Source organism: Ranitomeya imitator, chromosome 5 (genome assembly GCF_032444005.1).
Source record: "Ranitomeya imitator isolate aRanImi1 chromosome 5, aRanImi1.pri, whole genome shotgun sequence".
NCBI lineage: Eukaryota > Metazoa > Chordata > Amphibia > Anura > Dendrobatidae > Ranitomeya > Ranitomeya imitator.
The window spans coordinates 228578792-228605567 of NC_091286.1; the positions used below are offsets into that span (position 1 = coordinate 228578792).

Below are 26776 nucleotides of genomic sequence, written 5' to 3' on the forward strand. Positions count from 1 at the left end.
CTTCTAACCTCTGCAGCAATGCTAGCAGCACTCATGCGTCTATTTTGAAAAAGACAATCTGTGGATATGATGCTGACCACGTGCACTCCACTTCTTTGGTCGACCATGACGAGGCCAGTTCTGCGTGGAACCTGTCTTGTTAAACTGCTGTATGGTCTTGCCTATGGTGCCACAGCTCAGTGTCAGAATGCTGGCAATCTTCTTATAGCCTAGGCCATCTTTATGTAGAACAACAATATTTTTTTTCAGATTCTCAGAGAGTTCTTTGCCATGAGGTGCCATGCTGAACTTCTAGTGACCATTATTAAAGTGTGAGAGTGCTAACCCCAAATTTACACACTGCCCCCCATTCACACCTGAGACCTTGTAACACTAATGCTTTACATGACAGAGTGGAGGAAAAATGGACAATTTGGCTATTTTGATCTAAAGGTGTACTCACTTTTGGTGCCAGCGGTTTAGATATTAATGGCTATTTATATGTTGGTTCTCTTTTTTATGGCATATTTTGTTTTTTATGTGACGATCAAGGAGTTATTGCACCTAGTTTTATTTTTAATCTACGGTGTTCACTTTGGATGGTCAATGAAGTTGTTATATATTTGTTTTTCGAGAAAAATTCACATGACCACTGTAGTCAACAAGTGACCTCAGAGGCGACACTAGCATTTTTACGACACCTGATCGATGAAGTCAGTGATTAGCTGGAAAACTAAACAAAGACCGGCAGGGGCTACAGGAGCATCTGATCTAGGGCAGTGGGGAATTTCACAGGTGGCCAATGTTCATTCTTATAGCACCTATATTGTATGTATTGTGTAAATTATTTGAATTTTATAGATCTTATTAAAAATGCGTAATTAATAATTATTAATATTTTCAGCTGATTCGCACAATTTTCAATCTCGCGTTGGTCTCTTTAACCATTCCATTTTCACCTGAGATTCTGTGGCTTAGTGATCTAGCTCTACAAAAGGCCTAAGAAGATTTAGGAGCTTTAGCCTGATTCACTTGCTCTGTAATCAGCTGTACAGTAATTTCATGGTTACTTACCACTGAAACTGGGTAACCGCTGCCCCTTACAAAGACCATTTGCTCTTTATGCAGCCATGTGACAGATACCATTAAACTATCTTACGTGTTGCTCCTCAGAGATTAAATTGTCCAATCTGCACCATGGCAAATCAACTTTGCAAACCATCCAGCCTAAAATCTTCACCTATAAATGTCTGAAGCCGGTAATAAGCATATGAAATATCCAGCATCATGGCTTCAAGAGTGGCATGTTAATCCCTTGTAATACGGAGCTAATCTGGAGGATCAAAATCAGTTTCTTGTTGTCCCTTCTCGCAATTTTTTTTTTCTAGGTCAAGTTAAATTGTTTTAGACATCATTATGGGGTATAATTACATTTAATTCGCATGATACTTTATGTTTCTTAAATTCCATTAAGGTTGTTTTAATCACATGCATTTTAATGTACTAGTTTGACCATAGTCAGGGTTAGGCTACGTTCACATGTTCAGTATTTGGTCAGTATTTTACCTCAGTATTTGTAAGCCAAAACCAGGAGTGGGTGATAAATACAGAAGTGGTGCATATGTTTCTATTATACTTTTCCTCTGATTGTTCCACTCCTGGTTTTGGCTTACACAAACACAAGAAAAAGGCATATAACCCACACATGACTATATCAATAAAGTTATTTTTTTTACAGCCAAATACCATGAAGTACAAAAAACAAAGCAGCATTGTTTAAAAACACAACACCAACAGGAGATAAAAACCGCAGCATCCAAAACGCGCTAAAAAACACATGCAACTAATTAGCATAATAGATGCAGAAAATCTTCAACATCAAAAACTCACCCGTGGGAACACGGCCTAAGGCTACATTCACACGATGAGCTTTTGGTAAGTTTTGATGTTGCAGATTTTCAGCACCATTTCCGCACCTATTAAATCAATTAGGCTATTTGCAGGGTTTTTTTTTTGCGTTTTTTACCATTTTGGGGTAGATATGGTGTTTTGATTGCTCGTTATTGTAATTTACTGCAATGTTGCGGTAGCCAAAAAACATAACTGAAGTTTCAAATCTTTTTCTAGTTACGCCACTTTTTGATCAGATTAATTTACTTTCTGAACGCAGCGATACTAAATATGTGTTTTTATTTTATTTTTATTGTGAATGGGGCAAAAGGGGGGTGATTTGAACTTTTGTGGGTTTTTGTTTTTTTTTTTTTTTTTTGCTTTTACTTGCTTCAATCTCCTTAGAAGACTTCAAGCTATGATCATCCGATCACCTGTGCTACACATAGCAGGGGTAGCCCTGCTTTGTGTAGCATACATCATGATCACGGGCCAGTGTTCATAGGCGATTTACAATGAGAGGTGCGGGGGGACCTATTTCTGTCTTCTGTAGACCCCAAGCTGTCATGACCCATCGGCGGGACTTCTGACACGGTTCAGGCCTGCACGTGTTGAACGTTGCTGTCAAAGATTGATAGCAACATTTAACATTTGACAGTAACAGCCACTGGTGGATCACAGATCCATCCACGGCTGTTGGGAGAACATGACAGTTGATCAGATCATATGTCATGTGCAGGGAAAGATTTGAGTTCAGCGCCAAAGCCTGCATCAAAGGCAGGGACACAACTGATGTAGGGTTATTAATAATAATAAATAATCTTTATTTTTATATAGCGCTAACATATTCCGCAGCGCTTTACACACATTATCATTGCTGTCCCCATTGGGGCTCACAATCTAAATTCCCTATCAGTATGTCTTTGGAATGTGGGAGGAAACCGGAGTGGCCGGAGGAAACCCATGCAAACACGGAGAGAACATACAAACTCTTTGCAGATGTTGTCCTTAGTGGGGCTTGAACCCAGGACTCCAGCGCTGCAAGGCTGCTGCGCTAACCACTGCACCACCGTGCAAGTATGATGGGGCAGAGTTTCACTACGGCCATGTGAACTTTCTGCAACAAAAATGTGCTTCTAATCAGCTAAGTGGGAAAAACTTTCCACAAGAAAATCTGAAGATCTGCAGCGGAAAAAACACAGCAGAGTTTGAGGTAAAAATCAGAAGCAAATACATATATGACATCCAATTTCGACTCCAACTCTAGGCTTTTCAGGCTTTTATATTGACGGCCTATCCTCTAGGTATGACTATGCACTCCCATTGATTTATCTGGGACTGAGCTTTAGGGTGGGTACGTGGGGCTCCCCACAGCAGCATGCACCCTTCAATGAGTTGATGAGTTGAATTGTCAAGTCATTAAAAGCAGTAATGTATAAATTTGGCAGTCACACTTTAACTGATGAGTGAAATAAATTGAATAAACGTCTAAATGAGCGCAATCGTGCTTGAACTTACATGTACTGTACATCATGCCGTTGAAAAGGGGCTAAGTACAAGTGCATATCATAGTACAGACATGGTGTAAAGATTAAAAGACATGTCATTTTTAAGTGGGAGAATTTCACACAAAAATCCACTCCTATAGAACCTCTGCTAACGAGCGTGAAAAATCAACCTATCTTCAACCAGAAAACTCAGAAGATATTTTTTTTATATAACTTCCATCCAATTTTCATCCATGTGCTATCTGTGTGTCTGTTTTCATACATTTATACTAAAAAATTTACATCAAATCCAGTTTCCTAGGTTCACAATAGAAAAACATCTGTAAAAATAGGATGCCACTTAGATGTTCCGTGTGTGATCCCATTTTTTTTATGCCCCAGTAAACTTGAGTGTGCAAATCGGGCCGAAAGAAAAATCATTCATCTGCACAGCCCTATTAACATGGGTCAGTGTGCTGACCGATTTCTACGATCGTCTGCATGAGACCTAACATTTTAGGCAGAATTGTGTAACTGGGCATGTGAGAACACAGTCACCTTTTACTATGATAGCATACTGTATGCTATAACATATCTAAAGCATATGTCGCCTGCAATTATAAAAAAGTCATTAACCATAAAACATCTTATAACATTGTATATTTTACCTTGAAGATGGCAAGGAACGTCGTAGTCAATCTCATCATGCCTTGAGGGGCTGAGAAACAATGTTCCATCCACCAATGGGAACTGCTCAAATACAGGGAGCACCCGATGGCATAATGCACAGTTGACTACGTTTCGGTGACTAGCACTGAGGGCTGATAGGATAAATTTCCGTAGATCCTCCCCCTGTCCAACCTGCGCGTCATCTTCCATACGTACATGAAACGTATTCAGTTTATGCCGTGGTATATGAGCTAATAATTCAGAAAGGTCAAGTCTCCGGAGGAATTGTACTGGTGCATCTAATCGCCCAGATCTGTGAGCCTGTAACCCAGAAATACTGTAATCAAAGTGAGTATTCCTGAGCATGCCACCGGTGGCCATATTTTTCTTGTGAGGCTCCAAATGAATAGCGTTCTTTAAAAATTCACCTAAGTATCTAGAACTGCGGGGGACGTTAAAGTGAGAAGGGGAAAGTATAGGATAGCCAGCAGGCGGAGACTGACCCGGAGAAATACATGGAGACCGTAACCCATGTGAACCGCCACTGCATTTTTCTTGGGAGTTCTGTCTGTCCACAGAATGTCTACGTGGAAGTTCAAAGTTCATCCCTTTTTGAGGTTTTGATGACCCCCGACATTTCTTTACATCATCGGAGGACTCAGACATAGATCTACCAGTTGTCTTTTCTGGGACAGATTTCTTCTTTTTTTCATCATGCATTCGCTTTACTTGATACCAGTCCGTATCTTTCTTCAGGTGGCCCTGACCACAGCGACAAGAGCAGAACCGAAAAGCCAGATCATATCCCTTTTTAGTCCACATGTTCTGGCGACACTGTTTCTCATTCCAGCTTCGTGCTCTGCCAATGCAATTGAACTGGACAAGAATACTACTTTCCCATTCATAAAAGCACTGTAGATGCATCCACGTACTAAAAGGGCAGTGCTCATTATTACAAATGACTTTCTGGTAGTCGTCTTTTTCCAAGTCAACAGATCTACCTAGACTACAAATGAGTGGAGTGGCACAAACCGTTTCTGTGAAAAAAAGAAAACAAACAAAAAAAAAAGATTAAAAACATCAAAAAGTTATCAAGAAAATGCATCATGAAATGTTATGCTATTGTTCTATAGTATCTGTACAAAAAAAAAAGAACTATGATCTTTGCAGCTAAGTAATCGCCACCATATGATTTAGCAGAAATGGAATTTCCAGAAAACAAGTTTCCCTTAAAAGACATTTTTGGTATTTTTTTACATCATATTACAATCGTTCTGTTCTAGCAGTGAATTCAGCTATCCAGAGAGTTTAGTCACTTTGCGTCTATCACTGGTACGACATTGTACTTTCTATATTTTAATCCTATTTCTTATTATTTGGTATTTTGGCAATTTAATGTACTCACTCTAGTGTCAGTTTGCTATGTATTACAGGAAAGGTCTTAGATCATTGTGATATAGCTCCTATTGCATTCTGGCATTGTTCTTGTCACAATAAAGACAGTATCCATCTTTTCCTCTTCACTCCCAATGAAGAAATCACCTTACCACTCGTTTTTCTACCTGGTGCTCCTTGCAAACTGTCTGTTCCAAGCATAGTTGGTAAGCCACTATTTGTGTGTTACAATGATGTGTTTCATAAGTATGCTTGCTTTATTAGATAATCGTCAACTTGCATTATTACCTCATGTTACACTGTGTATTGCAGTCAGACTATCTGTACCTTATGCACTGTACAGTTATATATTCTGAAATACTCCTGTTTTTACATCTTATCATTTCACCTTTCTTCAATAAAATGGTTACATCTTCATAACCTCTGTCTTAAGAAGACAGGGGTCTAGTTACATGTCTCACTACACACATTGCTAACCTGTATGAAGACAGTATAACAATCTTTATTAAAGAAAAAAAAATTGTAATATTGCAATTTTCACACTGGGAATTATTATTTTTTTAGATTCATACTTCCTGCCCTTTCAAGAAAGGTTTACAACAAACTTCATATTATTACAGGTACCATTGCAATGACAGACATTTCTGGTAGTTTATGGGCATAAACCTGGGAGCATTGACTCCTATGAAGTTAACTGGAGATTACCTGTACTACGTGTTGTCATACAGAATGACCGGGTGGACAGCAGTATAACTAGCCTCTTAGCTCAACTACCCTGGTACCTCCAGTATTGGATCAGAATGACAGGGTGGACAGCAGTATGACTAGTCTCTTAGCTCAACTACCCTGGTACCTCCAGTATTAGATCAGAATGACAGGGTGGACAGCAGTATGACTAGTCTCTTAGCTCAACTACCCTGGTACCTCCAGTATTAGATCAGAATGACAGGGTGGACAGCAGTACAGCAGTATGACTAGTCTGTTAGCTTAGCTACTCTGGTACCTCTTATATTAGATCAGAATGACAGGGTGGACATTAGTATGACTAGTCTGTTAGCTTAGCTACTCTGGTACCTCCAATATTAGATCAGAATGACAGGGTTGACAGCTGTGTGACTAGTCTCTTAGCTCAACTACCCTGGTACCTCCAATATTAGATCAGAATGACAGGGTTGACAGCAGTATGACTAGTCTCTTAGCTCAACTACCCTGGTACCTCCAGTATTAGATCAGAATGACAGGGTGGACAGCAGTATGACTAGTCTCTTAGCTCAACTACCCTGGTACCTCCAGTATTAGATCAGAATGACAGGGTGGACAGCAGTACAGCAGTATGACTAGTCTGTTAGCTTAGCTACTCTGGTACCTCTTATATTAGATCAGAATGACAGGGTGGACATTAGTATGACTAGTCTGTTAGCTTAGCTACTCTGGTACCTCCAATATTAGATCAGAATGACAGGGTTGACAGCTGTGTGACTAGTCTCTTAGCTCAACTACCCTGGTACCTCCAATATTAGATCAGAATGACAGGGTTGACAGCAGTATGACTAGTCTCTTAGCTCAACTACCCTGGTACCTCCAGTATTAGATCAGAATGACAGGGTGGACAGCAGTATGACTAGTCTCTTAGCTCAACTACCCTGGTACCTCCAGTATTAGATCAGAATGACAGGGTGGACAGCAGTATGACTAGTCTCTTAGCTCAACTACCCTGGTACCTCCAGTATTAGATCAGAATGACAGGGTGGACAGCAGTACAGCAGTATGACTAGTCTGTTAGCTTAGCTACTCTGGTACCTCTTATATTAGATCAGAATGACAGGGTGGACATTAGTATGACTAGTCTGTTAGCTTAGCTACTCTGGTACCTCCTATATTAGATCAGAATGACAGGGTGGACAGCAGTATGACTAGTCTGGTAGCTTAGCTACTCTGGTACCTCCAATATTAGATCAGAATGACAGGGTTGACAGCTGTGTGACTAGTCTCTTAGCTCAACTACCCTGGTACCTCCAGTATTAGATCAGAATGACAGGGTGGACAGCAGTACAGCAGTATGACTAGTCTGTTAGCTTAGCTACTCTGGTACCTCTTATATTAGATCAGAATGACAGGGTGGACATTAGTATGACTAGTCTGTTAGCTTAGCTACTCTGGTACCTCCAATATTAGATCAGAATGACAGGGTTGACAGCTGTGTGACTAGTCTCTTAGCTCAACTACCCTGGTACCTCTAGTATTAGATCAGAATGACAGGGTTGACAGCTGTGTGACTAGTCTCGTAGCTCAACTACTCTGGTACCTCCAGTATTAGATCAGAAAAATGGGGGTGGACAGTAGTGTGAGCAGCCTCTTTCCTCAGCATCCCTGGTGGGTCCAGTATTAGATCAGATAGACTTCTCCCCACCTGCTGACAGTGACTGGCAAGCTCTGTGTATATGCGCACATAGGCAGAGGCCGACGGGGATCCTCCTGTACAGCTAGTCAATAGCGGCTTGGTCCCCGGTGGCTATTAAAAGAAAAACATATATGGCTGTGATAACAAAGCTAGTGGCTGATACATGCTGTCCATGGGATGGGCAGAATGTATCAGTTGACAGGTTCCCTTAAAATTTACTTTCTGTATTTTTATAAATACTGAGAATTTACTGAAAAAAATACAGATAATAGAAAATCCATATTAGGTGTCCATATTTCTGTACACAATAACAATATTGAATACAATTCTGGAGGAGGCCTAACCTTCACAAAGGCAGTGGATTCATGGCTGCACGTACCGGATCTGAAAAGCTTCAGTGTATTCTTATGCTCATTACGTACATTCTATTATTGGTTTTTCTATTAGACAAGTCTCAGTATATGCAACAAAAAAACACTATATCCAATAAAAGCTGCGTTTACTGACAAAGCGCGGAGGAGAATGTGGCCCATATTCCTCCTATCGTTTCCATGGTAATTAATCATCGAGGATACAGTCTCAAACAACAAAAAAATAGCCCCCACCCCATCTTTTGTAACATGAGGTTGTTGAATATAGACTAGATGACAGATTTATTTGAGAAGTGTTGTGATTTATATGCAGTAGTGGCTATACACTGGTAGTTCTGCGTGCGCTCACATAAAAAAAAATAAAAGATCATTACTTTATTTCTCCCAGCAGCATTAGTGTTAAAGTCAGGGAGACAGCGCCGGCGAGGGTTCATTCACCACATTGAGTATAGAGAACGTCGGTCACCACGCCCCCGGCCCTGACGGACACTAGCTCTGCATTGAGGCCGGCTGTCCGTCAGGGCCGGCGGCGCAGTTACAACAGCCTCGCTCTATAATCAGAGCAGTGACTGAACCTGCACCGGCGCTGCCCCCATGACTGAAGTAAAAACACTGACAGGGGGAAAATAAAGTTCATTTTCTCCCCGCAGCATACGACTAACTGCGGGTGTAGGACGGTTTAGTAATGCTATTAACATGCAGATTAACACCATTTTTTCTGCCTCAGGTTTCCTTTAAGTGCCTCTTTTACAGCAGTCCAGCAAGCTGTATATAAGTCTGATACATCCTCTGCATAGCCCCAAAAAATACCTTTTATTATCCCCCATACAGCGCGGTCTGGTCCGGAGCCTCCTCTCGATTCACAATTGCCAGCCTCCCGCTTGCTTCATGTGGCTAACGCATCCTACGCCATCCACAGTGTCCTCCATCGTGCTCCTGTAAAGGCGTAATACGCTCTTCCCTGCAGCAAAGTACTGTAATGCGCATGAGCCGGCATTACTTCTGGGTCATCGGTGCTCTGAGGCCTCTCCTGGCGCATGCCCATTATAGTACTTTAATCTGCCCTCAGTCGTGCAGAGTGGCGTATGCCTACGGAGGAGCACAATTGGGGGACACAATGTGGATGATGTAGGACACCTCATCAACATAAATCCAGCAGGAGGACAGCAATTGTGGAGAGAAAGGAGGCTCTGAATCAAGACCAGGAACCTTCATGGGACAGGACATAACCTTTACTGGGGATAATAAATGGTATGTTTTGCCTACCTGTGGGGGTGTGGGAATTATATACAGCCTTCTAGACTGCTGTAAAAGAGGCATTAAGGGTGGTGGACATAGTTTATATTGGGAAAACCTGGTGACAGGTTCCCTTTAAATGGCGCAATGCTCGGGCCACAGTAGTCTGGCCCTCAGTGATCACACATGTATTACCTATCCTGTGGGTAGACATTGATGGGACATCCATTTAGTTGCACTCTTCAGATCAATCATCTTTATTATTCAAAGTATAGAAGTAAAATTCGCAGCTTACAAACGTATCATAAATGACAAGAAAATTATAGCAGTGGCTAGCATATTTCACCAGACATAAGGCTTTATTATTTCATTGTAGGAATAATTGTTACAGGGTTTATAAAAAAAAAAAAAACAACTTGAAATGCCGGCATATTGTGTACTTTTAACAATGCAGAAAGAGGTCAGCTTGGCACAACTGGTAATCCCAGCTAAGCCTCCTCAAACATTGTCGTCATGCAGGCAAAACCATAAATGCGATGCTCCCGTTTCCAATACTACATCACAGTGCACAGGGAAATGTGCAGATAGAAATAATACATATAAAGCAGCGCCCTAAAACACGCCTTTTATTACAAATGCTAGTACATTCAGGAAGGCTAAAGTGATAATCAGGCTTGGGTAAGATTCTAGTTTCCGGGCCTTTATACTGCTACTCCATTGATGGCAGCCTATATTCTGCCATCAATGGGCATGGGCACGAGCCTTTGTGCCGACGATCTAGCAGGCGAATCTGCTGAGTATTCCTGTTAAATTTTGTAATAACCCACTGCATTTTATAAAGGAATGAATTCTAAATAAATCTATATATTATATATTATAAAAGGGTGCAGAGTATAATTTCTATTCCATTCCATAATACAAAATATTTTGTTCTGTTACAGCCTTGATGTTTCCTATCTTGACTTCATAAATATTCCAGAAGTATGACAGCCGAAGTTGTACCAAATGGTTGCGTGTCTTACTTTACAAATGTTCTTTAAAGGGAACCTGTCACCTGAATTTGGCGGGACTGGTTTTGGGTCATATGGGCGGAGTTTTCAGGTGTTTGATTCACCCTTTCCTTACCCGCTGGCTGCATGCTGGCTGCAATATTGGATTGAAGTTCATTCTCTGTCCTCTATAGTACACGCCTGCACAAGGCAAGATTGCTTTGCGCAGGCGTGTACTATGGAGAACAGAGAATGAACTTCAATCCAATATTGCAGCCAGCATGCAGCCAGCGGGTAAGGAAAGGGTGAATCGAACACCCGAAAACTCCACCCATATGACCCAAAACCAGTCCCGCCAAATTCAGGTGACAGAGTCCCTTTAAGAAGCAGACTGGAGGACTGATCATAGCAAACCAATTATGCTTAGCTGTGTGGATCTTCTGGCTTGATGTTGGGATTTCTAAGACCACTGGTGGACCTAATTTGTATAAATTATATCGCGGCAACTAATAATGTCACTAATTGATATAGACTAGTAATGAGTAGAGATGGGCGGACCCCTGGATGTTCGGGCCCGGCCGAACAGTTAAAGTTTGTGTTCGGGTACCAGAACAGTACCTGAACTCTGACCCCATTTACTTGAATGGGGGGCCCCAATATTCAGTGTTTGCCATGCTGTCATTTGCATGACAGTGTGGCAAACACTACCTCTGATTGGCAGTAAAATCATTACCGCCAGTCAGAGAGCCGAGGTTTCCACGCTGTCAAAATGACAGCATGAGCCGGTAGCTGTGATCGGAGATAAAGTTTGCCTCCGGTCACTTGTGTCGGCTGATGGCACTACTCCCACTGCCGCTAATTACAGTGAAAGCAGGTGGCGGTTGATGGGTGTATTCATCGTCCGGCACTCTAAATAAAGAATTTAAAAAAAAAACGGAGTGGGTTCCCCTGTATTTTTAATAACCAGTCAGTCAAAACTGACAGCTGCTGGCTGCAACCCTGTTGTGAATTCTGTGGCTGAATTCACTCCTGTGGTCACAAGTGGTACTGCAGCTTCTGGGCTTCCTCCCTCAGGTGTTCTGGTGAGCTCGTTGGCTGCCTTGTTATTTAACTCCACCTGATTCTGTCTTCCTTGCTCCTTGTCAATGTTCCAGTGTTGGATCTGAGCTTCTGGATCTTTCCTGTGGCCTGCTGCTCTGCTTAGATAAGTGCTTCTTTGCTTTTGTTGCTGTTTTTTCTGTCCAGCTTGTCTATTCATTTTTGCTGGAAGCTCTGAGACGCAAAGGGTGTACCGCCGTGCCGTTAGTTCGGCACGGTGGGTCTTTTTGCCCCCTTTGCGTGGTTTTTTGCTTTAGGGTTTTTTGTAGACTGCAAAGTTCTCTTTGCTATCCTCGCTCTATCTAGAATATCGGGCCTCACTTTGCTGAATCTATTTCATCCCTACGTTTTGTCTTTTCATCTTGCTAACAGTCATTATATGTGGGGGGCTGCCTTTTCCTTTGGGGTATTTCTCTGAGGCAAGTCAGGCTTGTATTTCTATCTTCAGGCTAGTCAGTTCCTCAGGCTGTGCCGAGTTGCATAGGTAGTGTCAGGCGCAATCCACAGCTGCCTTTAGTTGTGTTTAGGATAGGTTCAGGTATTGCGGTCTACAGAGATTCCACGTCTCAGAGCTCGTTCTATTGTTTTTGGGTTATTGTCAGATCACTGTATGTGCTCTGATTGCTGGCACACTGTGTTACTGGATTGCCTTCATAACAGTACAAGGAGCCAAACTAATGATTCTCAATAGAGGGAAAAAAGAAGTTCTGACATCATTTTTTTTTCTCAGCTCTGTGTTGTCTTTTTTTTCCCCTAGACATTAGGGTGCTTCAGGACACAGCTGTGGACATGGATATTCAGGCTCTGTGCTCTTCAATGGATAATCTCGTTATAAATGTACAAAAGATTCAAGATACAATTGATCAGAAATCTATGCTAGAACCAAGAATTCCTATTCCTGATTTGTTTTTTGGTGATAGAACTAAGTTTCTGAGCTTCAAAAATAATTGTAAGCTATTTCTGGCCTTGAAACCTCATTCTTCTGGTAATTCAGTTCAACAGGTTTTGATTATTATTTCTTTTTTGCGCGGCGACCCTCAGGACTGGGCATTTTCTCTTGCGCCAGGAGACCCTGCATTGAGTGGTGTCGATGCGTTTTTCCTGGCGCTCGGATTGCTGTACGATGAGCCTAATTCAGTGGATCAGGCTGAGAAAAATTTGCTGGCTTTGTGCCAGTGTCAGGATGATATAGAAGTATATTGTCAGAAATTTAGGAAGTGGTCAGTACTCACTCTGTGGAATGAATCTGCGCTGGCAGCTTTGTTCAGAAAGGGTCTCTCTGAGGCTCTTAAGGATGTCATGGTGGGTTTTCCTATGACTGCTGGTTTGAATGAGTCTATGTCTTTGGCCATTCAGATCGGTCGTCGCTTGCGCGAGCGTAAATCTGTGCACCATCTGGCGGTATTGTCTGAGATTAAACCTGAGCCTATGCAGTGCGATAGGACTATGACCAGAGTTGAACGGCAAGAACACAGACGTCTGAATGGGCTGTGTTTCTACTGTGGTGATTCCACTCATGCTATTTCTGATTGTCCTAAGCGCACTAAGCGGTTCGATAGGTCTGCCGTCATTGGTACTGTACAGTCCAAATTCCTTCTGTCCATTACCTTGATATGCTCTTTGTCATCGTATTCTGTCATGGCGTTTGTGGATTCAGGCGCTGCCCTGAATCTGATGGATTTGGATTATGCTAAACGTTGTGGGTTTTTCTTGGAGCCTTTGCGGTGTCCTATTCCGTTGAGAGGAATTGATGCTACACCTTTGGCCAAGAATAAACCTCAGTACTGGGCCCAGCTGACCATGTGCATGGCTCCTGCACATCAGGAAGTTATTCGCTTTCTGGTGCTACATAATCTGCATGATGTGGTCGTGTTGGGGTTGCCATGGCTACAAACCCATAATCCAGTATTGGATTGGAACTCTATGTCGGTATCCAGCTGGGGTTGTCAGGGGGTACATGGTGATGTTCCGTTTTTGTCTATTTCGTCATCCACTCCTTCTGAGGTCCCAGAGTTCTTGTCTGATTATCAGGATGTATTTGAAGAGCCCAAGTCCGATGCCCTACCTCCGCATAGGGATTGTGATTGTGCTATCAATTTGATTCCTGGTAGTAAATTCCCTAAGGGTCGTTTATTTAATTTATCCGTGCCTGAACACACCGCTATGCGCAGTTATGTGAAGGAATCCCTGGAGAAGGGACATATTCGCCCATCGTCATCACCACTGGGAGCAGGGTTCTTTTTTGTAGCCAAGAAGGATGGTTCGCTGAGACCGTGTATTGATTACCGCCTTCTTAATAAGATCACTGTTAAGTTTCAGTATCCCTTGCCATTGTTATCTGACTTGTTTGCTCGGATTAAGGGGGCTAGTTGGTTCACTAAGATAGATCTTCGTGGTGCGTATAATCTGGTGAGAATCAGGCAAGGAGATGAATGGAAAACGGCATTTAATACGCCCGAGGGTCATTTTGAGTATCTAGTGATGCCGTTCGGACTTGCCAATGCTCCATCTGTTTTTCAGTCTTTTATGCATGACATCTTCCGTGAGTATCTGGATAAATTCCTGATTGTTTACTTGGATGACATTTTGATCTTCTCAGATGATTGGGAGTTTCATGTGAAGCAGGTCAGAATGGTTTTCCAGGTCCTGCGTGCTAATTCTTTGTTCGTGAAGGGATCAAAGTGTCTCTTCGGTGTGCAGAAAGTTTCATTTTTGGGGTTCATCTTTTCCCCTTCTACTATCGAGATGGATCCGGTTAAGGTCCAAGCCATCCAGGATTGGACTCAGCCGACATCTCTGAAAAGTCTGCAAAAGTTCCTGGGCTTTGCTAATTTTTATCGTCGCTTCATCTGTAATTTTTCTAGCATTGCCAAACCATTGACCGATTTGACCAAGAAGGGTGCTGATTTGGTTAATTGGTCTTCTGCTGCCGTGGAAGCTTTTCAGGCGTTGAAGCGTCATTTTTGTTCTGCCCCTGTGTTGTGTCAACCAGATGTTTCTCTTCCGTTCCAGGTCGAGGTTGATGCTTCTGAGATTGGAGCAGGGGCGGTTTTGTCACAGAGAGGTTCTGGTTGCTCAGAGTTGAAACCATGTGCTTTCTTTTCCAGGAAGTTTTCTGCTGCTGAGCGTAATTATGATGTGGGCAACCGAGAGTTGCTGGCCATGAAGTGGGCATTCGAGGAGTGGCGTCATTGGCTTGAAGGAGCTAAGCATCGCGTGGTGGTATTGACTGATCATAAGAACCTTACTTATCTCGAGTCTGCCAAGCGCTTGAATCCTAGACAGGCCCGTTGGTCGTTATTTTTTGCTCGCTTCGATTTTGTGATTTCGTACCTTCCGGGCTCTAAAAATGTGAAGGCGGATGCTCTGTCTAGGAGTTTTGTGCCCGACTCTCCGGGTTTATCTGAGCCGGCGAGTATCCTCAAGGAAGGAGTCATTGTGTCTGCCATCTCCCCTGATTTGCGGCGAGTGTTGCAAAAATTTCAGGCTAATAAACCTGATCGTTGTCCGGCCGAGAAACTGTTCGTCCCTGATAGGTGGACTAGTAAAGTTATCTCTGAACTTCATTGTTTGGTGTTGGCTGGTCATCCAGGAATCTTTGGTACCAGAGAGTTAGTGGCTAGATCCTTCTGGTGGCCATCTCTGTCACGGGATGTACGTACTTTTGTGCAGTCCTGTGGGATTTGTGCTAGGGCTAAGCCCTGCTGTTCTCGTGCCAGTGGGTTGCTTTTGCCCTTGCCGGTCCCGAAGAGGCCTTGGACACATATTTCGATGGATTTCATTTCTGACCTTCCCGTTTCTCAAAAGATGTCAGTCATTTGGGTGGTCTGTGATCGCTTTTCTAAAATGGTCCATCTGGTGCCCTTGGTTAAATTACCTTCCTCCTCTGATTTGGTGCCTTTGTTCTTCCAGCATGTGGTTCGTTTGCATGGCATTCCTGAGAATATTGTTTCTGACAGAGGTTCCCAGTTTGTTTCAAGGTTTTGGCGAGCCTTTTGTGGTAGGATGGGCATTGACCTATCTTTTTCCTCGGCTTTCCATCCTCAGACTAATGGCCAGACCGAACGAACCAATCAGACCTTGGAAACATATCTGAGATGTTTTGTTTCTGCAGACCAGGATGATTGGGTGTCCTTTTTGCCGTTGGCTGAGTTCGCCCTTAATAATCGGGCCAGCTCGGCTACCTTGGTCTCTCCATTTTTCTGCAATTCTGGGTTCCATCCTCGTTTCTCTTCAGGACAGGTTGAGTCTTCGGACTGTCCTGGTGTGGATTCTGTGGTGGACAGGTTGCAGCAGATCTGGACTCAGGTAGTGGACAATTTGACCTTGTCCCAGGAGAAGGCTCAACTTTTCGCTAATCGCAGACGCCGTGTGGGTCCCCGACTTCGTGTTGGGGATCTGGTTTGGTTATCTTCTCGTCATATTCCTATGAAGGTTTCCTCTCCTAAATTTAAACCTCGTTTTATTGGTCCGTATAGGATTTCTGAGATTCTCAATCCTGTGTCCTTTCGTCTGACCCTCCCGGACTCCTTTTCCATACATAATGTATTCCATAGGTCGTTGTTGCGGAGATACGTGGCACCTATGGTTCCATCTGTTGAGCCTCCTGCCCCTGTTTTGGTGGAGGGGGAATTGGAGTATGTTGTGGAGAAAATTTTGGATTCTCATGTCTCTAGACGGAAACTCCAGTATCTGGTTAAATGGAAGGGTTATGCTCAGGAAGATAATTCCTGGGTTTTTGCCTCTGATGTCCATGCTCCAGATCTTGTTCGTGACTTTCATGTGGCTCATCCTGGTCGGCCTGGGGGCTCTGGTGAGGGTTCGGTGACCCCTCCTCAAGGGGGGGGTACTGTTGTGAATTCTGTGGCTGAATTCACTCCTGTGGTCACAAGTGGTACTGCAGCTTCTGGGCTTCCTCCCTCATGTGTTCTGGTGAGCTCGTTGGCTGCCTTGTTATTTAACTCCACCTGATTCTGTCTTCCTTGCTCCTTGTCAATGTTCCAGTGTTGGATCTGAGCTTCTGGATCTTTCCTGTGGCCTGCTGCTCTGCTTAGATAAGTGCTTTTTTGCTTTTGTTGCTGTTTTTTCTGTCCAGCTTGTCTATTCGTTTTTGCTGGAAGCTCTGAGACGCAAAGGGTGTACCGCCGTGCCGTTAGTTCGGCACGGTGGGTCTTTTTGCCCCCTTTGCGTGGTTTTTTGCTTTAGGGTTTTTTGTAGACTGCAAAGTTCTCTTTGCTATCCTCGCTCTATCTAGAATATCGGGCCTCACTTTGCTGAATCTATTTCATCCCTACGTTTTGTCTTTTCATCTTGCTAACAGTCATTATATGTGGGGGGCTGCCTTTTCCTTTGGGGTATTTCTCTGAGGCAAGTCAGGCTTGTATTTCTATCTTCAGGCTAGTCAGTTCCTCAGGCTGTGCCGAGTTGCATAGGTAGTGTCAGGCGCAATCCACAGCTGCCTTTAGTTGTGTTTAGAATAGGTTCAGGTATTGCGGTCTACAGAGATTCCACGTCTCAGAGCTCGTTCTATTGTTTTTGGGTTATTGTCAGATCACTGTATGTGCTCTGATTGCTGGCACACTGTGTTACTGGATTGCCTTCATAACACAACCCTCAGCTGTCAGCTATAGCCATGCTGGTTATCAAGAACAGAGGGGCCCCCTGACCGTTTTTTTAAATTATTTAAATATATATATTTTTTTAAAACGGCATGGGGGTCCCCTTCAGTTTTGAAAACCAGGCAAACTAAAGAAGGCAGCTGGGGGCTGGTGTTCTCAGGCTGGTTAGGGGCCATGGATATTGCCCCCCCCCCCCCCTCTCCCTGGGAATCGTTGTCCCATAAGCCGACGCCAGTGATCGGAGGCAAACTATCTCCGGTCACAGCTGCGTGCTCACTTTGTCATCTGACAACATGGAACTGCGGCTCAATGACCATGGGTAACGTTTTTACTGCAGATCAGAGCCACCCGTGTTTCTGCATGACAGCACGAGAAACACAAGGTGTTCAGGGTGCCAAACACAAACAGTAAAACTGACTTCCTGGTGAGCAAGGGGTCCGTATTTGAACAGTAGGTGTTCAGTACTGACCTCGACCTTTGCTGTTCGGGTTCGCCCATTTCTAGTGATGAGTAGTGATGAGCGAATATACTCGTTACTCGAGATTTCTCGAGCACACTCGGGGGTCCTCCGAGTATTTTTTAGTGCTCGGAGATTTAGTTTTTCTTGCCGCAGCTGAATGATTTACAGCTATTGGCCAGCTTGATTACATGTGGGGATTCCCTAACAACCAGGCAACACCCACATGTACTTATGCTGGCTAACAGATGTAAATCATTCAGCTGCGGCAAGAAAAACTAAATCTCTGAGCACTAAAAAATACTTGGAGGACCCCCGAGCGTGCTCGAGAAATCTTGAGTAACGAGTATATTCGCTCATCACTAGTGATAAGCGAACGTGCTCAGATAATGTCTTATCTGAGCATGCTCGGGTGTTATCCGAGTATCTTGGGAATGCTTGTATATTATGTTCGAGTCCCTGCAGCTGCATGATTTGCGGCTCTTAGGCTACTTTCACACTAGCGTCGTACGACGCAATGCGTCATGGCGACATACCGACGCATGCTGTGAAAGCGCAGCACAACGGGGGCAGCGGATGCAGTTTTACAACGCATCCGCTGCCCCATTGTGAGGAGGGGGCGGAGTTCCGGCCGCACATGCGCGGTCGGAAATGGTAGACACAACGCACCAAAAAAGTTACAAGCAACGTTTTTTGGTGCCGACGGTCCGCCACAACCATCGCACGACGGTTGCGACGTGTGGCAATGCGTCGCTAATACAAGCCTATGGAGAAAAAACGCATCCTGCAGACAACTTTGCAGGATGCGTTTTTTCTGCAAAACGACGCACTGCGACGTGCGGCGCTAGTGTGAAAGTAGCCTTGGACAGCATCAACACATGTGGGGATTGTTACTGAATCCCCACATGTGTTGCAGGCTGCACAACGCTTACCACTTATCTCAGGACTCTTTCAGGTTTGCCAACATGCCAAATGTTAACTTGCTTCTCATCTGTGAAGTGAATGAGGCACTAATGGGGAATTGCAAATTCTGGTGTTCTCTGGCAAATGCCAATCGAGCTGCATATTGCTGGGCTGTGAGAACAGGTCCCACTAGAGTTCTCATATCTCCCTCATGGAGTCTGTTTCTAATGTTTTGGTCAGAACATTCATACCACTTGCCCACTGGAGGTTATTTTGATGGGCTCTGGTAGTGCTCCTACTCTCCATCCTCACAAAGAGGAGAAAGAATAAATAGAGAAAAAAGCAGAATGAAATTGCACACTCACACTGGCGTATAACATGGCCGAGTCTTACAGTGACTTGCAAAAGTATTTCAGCAGTCCCAGGAACAAGGACTAAAAGAGCCACCTTGTCAGAATGCAGTATTAGTGTTGCACAAGGTGGCCCTTTTAGTTACAAACGCCTGGGGGGGAATGACAGGTTCCTTTTAAATCTTTTGTGATTGTATGTATTGTATGCATGTGAGTCCAGTGAGCGGTCTTACTCGGTGATTGACAGCTACCTGCACACACAGAAGCAATTGTCCATCACTGAGTAGGACTGCCCACTGGACTCCTATGAATACAAACACCAGGGATTTCAATAAATAAAATGTAAGATTTACTGAAATCTCACACAAAAATATATATTAATCTGATCAGATCCTTCCACTGTATAGCATCCTGCCTGCAGTTCAGATACTATTTTCAACATGACAGATTCCCTTTAAAAGTTTGCCTCTTGAAAGCCTTTACATGTACTCAAATGTAACCCATGCCAAATGAATAATCAAAGTAGAGCAACAAATTAACGTGAACCCTGCCTGTATACAAAACTATCTAGCCTATAAAACTTCAAAATAGTCCTTTAAACTCTGCTTACAAGATCAACATTTACCAAAGTAGAACCACTACGTAAGGAGCAGCAACAGTCTGGTGACTGAAAAGAGTAACACTATAAATAGAGGTCAACAGTAACAACCATTTACCACAAACGATCATCTTACTACAACTGTTGTTGCACTGCCATTAGGTACTGTACTTCTATTTTCTCCTTCAAAATATACCAGCAAAAGAACACTTTATTTTTAAAGAAAAGGACATTTTGTGATGATACATATGAACCATATTCCCCAGAATACTGCGTCGTGGAAGGTTTATTACCGTAAAAGTCATGGCCTTAGCCAATTCACTGATTATCTAAAAAGACGGCCATTGTAGGCTGAGGGAACTTTAGCTATTAGAAAAAAATAGACTTTTTTTGGAGTTTCCAAGTGAGGGTGCCATACACCCAAAACACTATCACCCATACACATGAATGCTGGGCTTGGTCAGCCATTCATGTGTTCTTTATGAGGGGAGGAATAAGTCTCTAAGACCCCTCTAGCAATGACTTACATACCCATATAAAAGAAAGATTGATTTTTTTATTGCCCCAATCATTGTCAGTCATCTATTGCAAAGAGGATCAGAAGTCGAACCCGATATATCAGACGGTCGGATGTTTTTGTGGTATTAAAAGTTATCCCAAAGTACAGAAGAGAAGAATAAGCGCATTCTTCCCTCTCCTAGTGTATCCTCACCCACCCCCTGCAGACTGTGAGCCCTCGCGGGCAGGGTCCTCCCTCCTTATGTACTCGTGTGCCTTGTTATCTGCTCATGTTTAATGTATTTGTCTATATTTGCCCCGTATTCACATGTAAAGCGCCATGGAATAAATGGCGCTATAAAAATGTATAATAATAATAATAATAATAAATTCCTGTGTATGAGATAGCTGGGCAAGATGGCTGTCAGCAAAACGATTGGCCAAACCATAGTTTTGCCGCCAGCCATCTGAAGTGTATGGAGGTTAGGATCTACACCAGTGCTAGTCGAGCTGTAAAAATAACGGATTTTGCCAAAGAATGGATTCCCATTGTGTTTTTTATTAAAATTATAAAGGATTTTGGCCAAGGTTTAAGATACACTGAGGTTATTTTTAAACATTGTGTAATAATAGTATGAAAAAAGTGTACAGCATACTATGAGAACGCTTAGAATAATTTATTAAAAACAGATTGGCGTTAGGAGACGGATTGGTGGGCTATGTCTGTTTCACGTATAGCTCACACTTCATCAAGACCAAAGGACATATGTGAAAAGGCCTAGGCCTGCCATTGTGTATTCAGAGACCGACATGTTTGCATAAAAGATTGTGAACATCACGGGCGAGTGCTGCACTTTTCTTCATACTATTATACATGAATGGACTGCCAAGTTACCAATTAGTGCTAATTATGCCAATTAACATAGTGACTAGTAGCAGTGCCAATTGTTTCTATGTGACTGAACTTTATGTATAGATTTATAGTTTCAGATTGCTTATTAAAGGGAACCTGTCACCCCGTTTTTTCAGTACGAGATAAAAATACTGTTAAATAAGGCCTGAGCTGTGCGTTACTATAGTGTATTTTGTGTACCCTGATTCCCCACCTATGCTGCCGAAATAACTTACCAAAGTCGCCGTTTTCGCCTGTCAATCAGGCTGGTCAGGTCATATGGGCGTGGCGACATCGCTGTTTCATCCCCCAGATCTTGCATATATTTCCGTTGGTGGCGTAGTGGTTTGCGCATGCCCATCTTCTGAATCCACTGGGCAGGAGAAGAAAAAACACGCGATCGGCGCTATTTCCCTGGTGATCTGTGGGGGCGGCCATCTTCCTGAGGCCGCGCGTGCGCATATGGAGTCCTCTGCTGCCCGGGGCTTCAGGAAAATGGCCGCCGCGATCTTCATCTGCGCACGTGCGGCATCCCGCGGCCATTTTCCTCAAGCCCCCGGGCAGCAGAGGACTCCATATGCGCACGCGGGAAGATGGCTTCCCCCACAGATCACCAGGGAAATAGCGCCGATCGCGCGTTTTTTCTTCTCCTGCCCAGTGGATTCAGAAGATGGGCATGTGCAAACCACTACGCCACCAACGGAAATATATGCAAGATCTGGGGGAAGAAACAGCGATGTCGCCACGCCCATATGACCTGACCAGCCTGATTGACAGGCGAAAACGGCGACTTTGCTAAGTTATTTCGGCAGCATAGGTGGGGAATCAGGGTACACAAAATACACTATAGTAACGCACAGCTCAGGCCCTATTTAACAGTATTTTTATCTCGTACTGAAAAAATGGGGTGACAAGTTCCCTTTAAGCCATTAACTACTTGTCAGGAACATGAGGTATTTGACTGTCTATGAACGCGCACACTGAGCTCTGCTACATCTGAGTCGCCCGTCAGGGCCGTGGGGTACTCGGTACTGGGTCCGGTCACAATTAAAGGGGTGGTTACGGTGGCAGCAACCCGGTCCGTTGCCCTGGGCGCCCAAGTAAAAGGGACGGTCTTTAAAGGGGTTGTGCAAATAAGGAAAGTTTGTGACGCCACCTGTGGTTCTCGGCCACGGTGACCGACGCTGCTTAAAGGGGTCCTCTGGGGGCGATCGTGCTGCAGCAAAGATGGTGTCGCTTCCCACAGGCGAAGCGGTGTCCCCAGGGCTCCCAGTGTATTTGGCAGGGATGGTGAATGCCGGCAAATAAATGGAGGACACAGGATTGCAGTCTTTACCTTGTCTACTGGTGTTTAGTCGCCTCAGTCCAGGGTACCGGCAACAGGTAACGATGGAGTCCAGGCAGCCCAAAGAAAGGTGGAAATCCAATTGACAGGAAAGTTTGGGAGCCTTCCACTATGCACTGGTCTGCGTGATCCCTTGCTGCCTCTAGCTCTCTAACAAGGTCCTCTTTCTTCCCCTGTCCAGGGACAGTACCTGCACGGTAGGCAACTTGAGCCGTCTCTTTGGGGTTTCTGTCAACGGTGACTCCAGACTCTGATTGCTGCTGTACCTCAGGTATTATGTGGACAAGTCCCTTTTAGTTTCCTGCCCTCTGGATCTGCCGTGTGACGTGTAGTTCCTCATGACCTCGGGCTCCCGGTGCCCGGTTTCTGCGCTCAGCTTAGAGAGGCCCAGTAGAAGTCATCCTCTAGCTCCTAAGTCCTTCTGTGCTCCTTCACTGTCTGCTACCAACTGTCTGCTTGTCTACCTAGCAACCGCCTAGCAACTGACCCCCCAGAGAGAGCAGCTCCCCTGAAGTCAGGTGTAGAGCTCCCCCTTCTGGCCTGGAGTCAGAAAGTGTTGCATGTAAGATTACCTGCCAAAGGGATTCCTCCTGTCTCCAGGCATGGCATTACCCTCCCCGAAAGCAAATACCACTGTGGTACCTGAACTCCTGTGGTGCCACACATCCAAGAGCAGAGATCAGACAAGCTGTGGGCCATTCCGACCCACCCTCTTCTCAGTCTGCCTGCTGCCTAAGTGTGTAACCCTCATTAGAATCCCGGAAGAAGTTTTATGGCTTTACACTGCAAATACCAGTCTCCCTACACTACCATTCACCCCTCCCAACCAATACCAGCCAAAACTGGTATAGCCACTTCCAAACTGCATGCATCTTTGTTCTATTAAAGGGATATATAAGCGCACCGATCCGGGCTGGGGATATAAGAATTATATATTCCGGATGCCCGACCCCCTGGAACTTTTCAACCTTTTCCCACATATCATGCTTCAAACAAAAAGATCAACAACAAGTGGAACACAATTGTGATGTTGAACAAAATTTATTGGTTATTTTAAATTTTTGCAAAAATTCAAAAACTGAAAAGTGGGACGTGCAATATTTACTTTCAGTGCAGCAAACTCACTCCAAAAGTTCATTGTGGATCTCTGAATGATCCAATGTTGTCCTAAATGCCTAATGATGATAAATATAATCCACCTGTGTGCAATCAAGTCTCCGTATGAATGTACCTGCACTGTGATAGTCTCAGGGTTATGTTTAAAGCAGAGAGCATCATGAAGACCAAGGAACACAACAGGCAGGTCCGTAATACTGTTGTGGAGAAGTTTAAAGCCCAATTTGGATACAAAATGATTTCCAAAACTTTAAACATCCCAAGGAGCACTGTGCAAGCAATCATATTGAAATGGAAGAAGTATCATACCACTGCAAATCTACCATGACCCGGCCGTCCCTCTAAACTTTCATCTCAAACAAGGAGAAGACTGATCAGAGTTGCAGCCAAGAGGCCCATGATCACTCTGGATGAACTGCAGAGATCTACAGCTGAGGTGGGACAGTCTGTCCATAGGACAACAATCAGTCGTACACTGCACAAATCTGGCCTTTATGGAAGAGTGGCAAGAAGAAAGCGATTTCTCAAAGATATCCATAAAAAGTGTTGTTTAAAGTTTGCAACAAGCCACCTGGGAGACACGCCAAAAATTTGGAAGAAGGTGCTCTGGTCAGATGAAACCAAAATCAAACCTTTTGGCAACAATGCCAAACAATATGTTTGACGTAAAGGCAACGCAGCTCATCACACTGAACACACCATCCCCTCTGTCAAACATGTGGTGTCAGCATCATGGTTTGGGCCTGCTTTTCTTCAGCAGTGACAGGGAAGATGGTTAAAATTGATGGGAAGATGGATGGAGTCAAATACAGGACCATTCTTGAAGAAAACCTGTTGGAGTCTACAAAAGACCTGAGACTGGGACGAAGATTTGTCTTCCAACAAGACAATGATCCCAAACATAAAGCAAAATCTACAATGGAATGGTTCACAAATAAACGTATCCAGGTGTTAGAATGGCCAAGTCAACGTCCAGACCTCAATCCAATCGAGAATCTATGGAAAGAGCTGAAAACTGCTGTTCACAAACGATCTCCATCAAACCTCACTGAGCCCGAGCTGTTTGCCAAGGAAGAATGGGCAAGAATTTCAGTCTCTCAATGTACAAAACTGATAGAGACATATTACAGCTGCAGGTCGCTTGGGGTAACAGCAAAAAGTGGCGCAACAAAGTATTAAGTTAAAGGGGCCGAATAATATTGCATGCCCCACTTTTCAGTTTTTGAATTTCCACAAAAATTTTAAATAACCAATAAATTTCGTTCAACTTCACAATTGTGTTCCACTTGTTGTTGATTCCTTACCAAAAATTTACATTTGGCATCTTTAAGTTTGAAGCATGATATGTGGGAAAAGGTTGAAAAGTTCCAGGGGGCCGAATACTTTTGCAAGGCACTGTATCACTCACTGAAACCGCTAGCAGCTAAACGCAAAGAGTGCAAAGAGTGGATTTCTTCATAAGCGGATTATGTAATAACTCCGTGCTTACACTTAAAAGAATCGCCCCGACGTGGAGCACATTTTGATCATCAAGTCTTTCGTATACGAGACTCATACAGCAAGCTAGGCATAAAAATGGTTTTCATAATGCTAAGTAAAGGGGAGGTTTCAGCCTCTTAGTAAGGTCACCACTGTTGAAGGGCTTTGGTTTTAGGCTAGGAATAACTGTGTGAAGCAGTTTTCAGCGTCTTTTGACCGGGGTCTAGCTGCTCTACAGATGTGACATGCATCTTGATGTGTCTCCTGAGCACATGGGCAACCAGGAGATGAAATGATCTGAATGCTATGTGTTTTTTTAACTTTAATCCCATTTTATTTGTAATTGTATTGTACACATGATTTGTCTTCTTTATAATATCTTTTTATACCTTGTAAAAACTGCCTACCTTTTTTGGAGTAAAATATACAATTTATCAGCTTGTCTCTCCTTGTTCTATTACAAACTGTTGCGTCCTCTGCAGTGAATCACTGATTTGGGTTGGCTCCAGACTCATTAATACTTGGAAAATCGGAGCTGGTGGCAGCGTACTTGGTCCTGTGCAATTGGGCGTCTTTGCAGCGACCGGCGGTGTTCCCACCTGTGTGGGAGTAGTTATATCGCCCTCGCTGCAGCGTGCCCAATAGCCAGTACATAGCAGCCTTTCTGGTGACTAGTTACCCTAGGTGTAGTACCCTGACTGACCTAAGGGTAAGGGGGGTGCCAGAGAAATGCAAGTTCCAAACCGGAACTGGGAAGTGGGATATAGATAAATCCCCTTCAGAAGGAACCAGGGGCAACCAAACATCCCCGGTTCGTGACAAATTGGTGAGAGTGGTGGGGTTGATAAAGGTATCTTCCCCGTGAACCGTGACAGATTGGTGGGATCCCTGACACTAATTTAGGCATCAATGTACTCTGTGTTGGTGCAATCCCATAAAACTAGCTTAAAACAGGAAACCAGTCAATGTCATTACCTATATAACTGTAATAATATCTATATATACAGTTAGGTCCATATATATTTGGACAGAGACAACATTTTTCTAATTTTGGTTATAGACATTACCAATGAATTTTAAACAAAACAATTCAGACGCAGTTGAAGTTCAGACTTTCAGCTTTCATTTGAGTGTATCCACATTAAAATTGGATGAAGGGTTTAGGAGTTTCAGCTCCTTATCATGTGCCACCCTGTTTTTAAAGGGACCAAAAGTAATTGGACAGATTCAATAATTTTAAATAAAATGTTCATTTTTAGTACTTGGTTGAAAACCCTTTGTTGGCAATGACTGCCTGAAGTCTTGACCTCATGGACATCACCAGACGCTGTGTTTCCTCCTTTTTGATGCTCTGCCAGGCCTTCACTGCGGTGGTTTTCAGTTGCTGTTTGTTTGTGGACCTTTCTGTCTGAAGTTTAGTCTTTAACAAGTGAAATGCATGCTCAATTGGGTTAAGATCAGGTGACTGACTTGGCCATTCAAGAATTTTCCACTTCTTTGCTTTAAAAATCTCCTGGGTTGCTTTGGCTTTATGTTTTGGGTCATTGTCCATCTGTAGTATGAAAGGACGACCAATCAGTTTGGCTGCATTTGGCTGGATATGAGCACACAGTATGGCTCTGAATACCTCAGAATTCATTCGGCTGCTTCTGTCCTGTGTCACATCATCAATAAACACTAGTGACCCAGTGCCACTGGCAGCCATGCATGCCCAAGTCATCACACTGTCTCTGCCGTGTTTTACAGATGATGTGGTATGCTTTGGATCATGAGCTGTACCATGCCTTCGCCATACTTTTCTCTTTCCATCATTCTGGTAGAGGTTGATCTTTGTTTCATCTGTCCAAAGAATGTTTTTCCAGAACTGTGCTGGCTTTTTTAGATGTTTTTTTAGCAAAGTCAAGTCTAGCCTTTTTATTCTTGATGCTTATGAGTGGCTTGCACCTTGCAGTGAACCCTCTGTATTTACTTTCATGTAGTTTTCTCTTTATGGTAGATTGGGATA

The 26776-nt window shown here is 43.6% G+C and overlaps 1 protein-coding gene across 1 annotated transcript in view; it reads right to left on the bottom strand.

Moving 5' to 3' along the window:
* The window catches only part of HECA (hdc homolog, cell cycle regulator), an 81175-nt gene that overhangs the window by 12416 nt on the left and 41983 nt on the right, over positions 1 to 26776 (bottom strand). Inside the window, exon 2 of the mRNA XM_069725933.1 lies at positions 4025 to 5062. Coding sequence (XP_069582034.1) covers positions 4025 to 5062 — 1038 coding nt within the window. The remainder of the gene's footprint in view (positions 1 to 4024; positions 5063 to 26776) is intronic.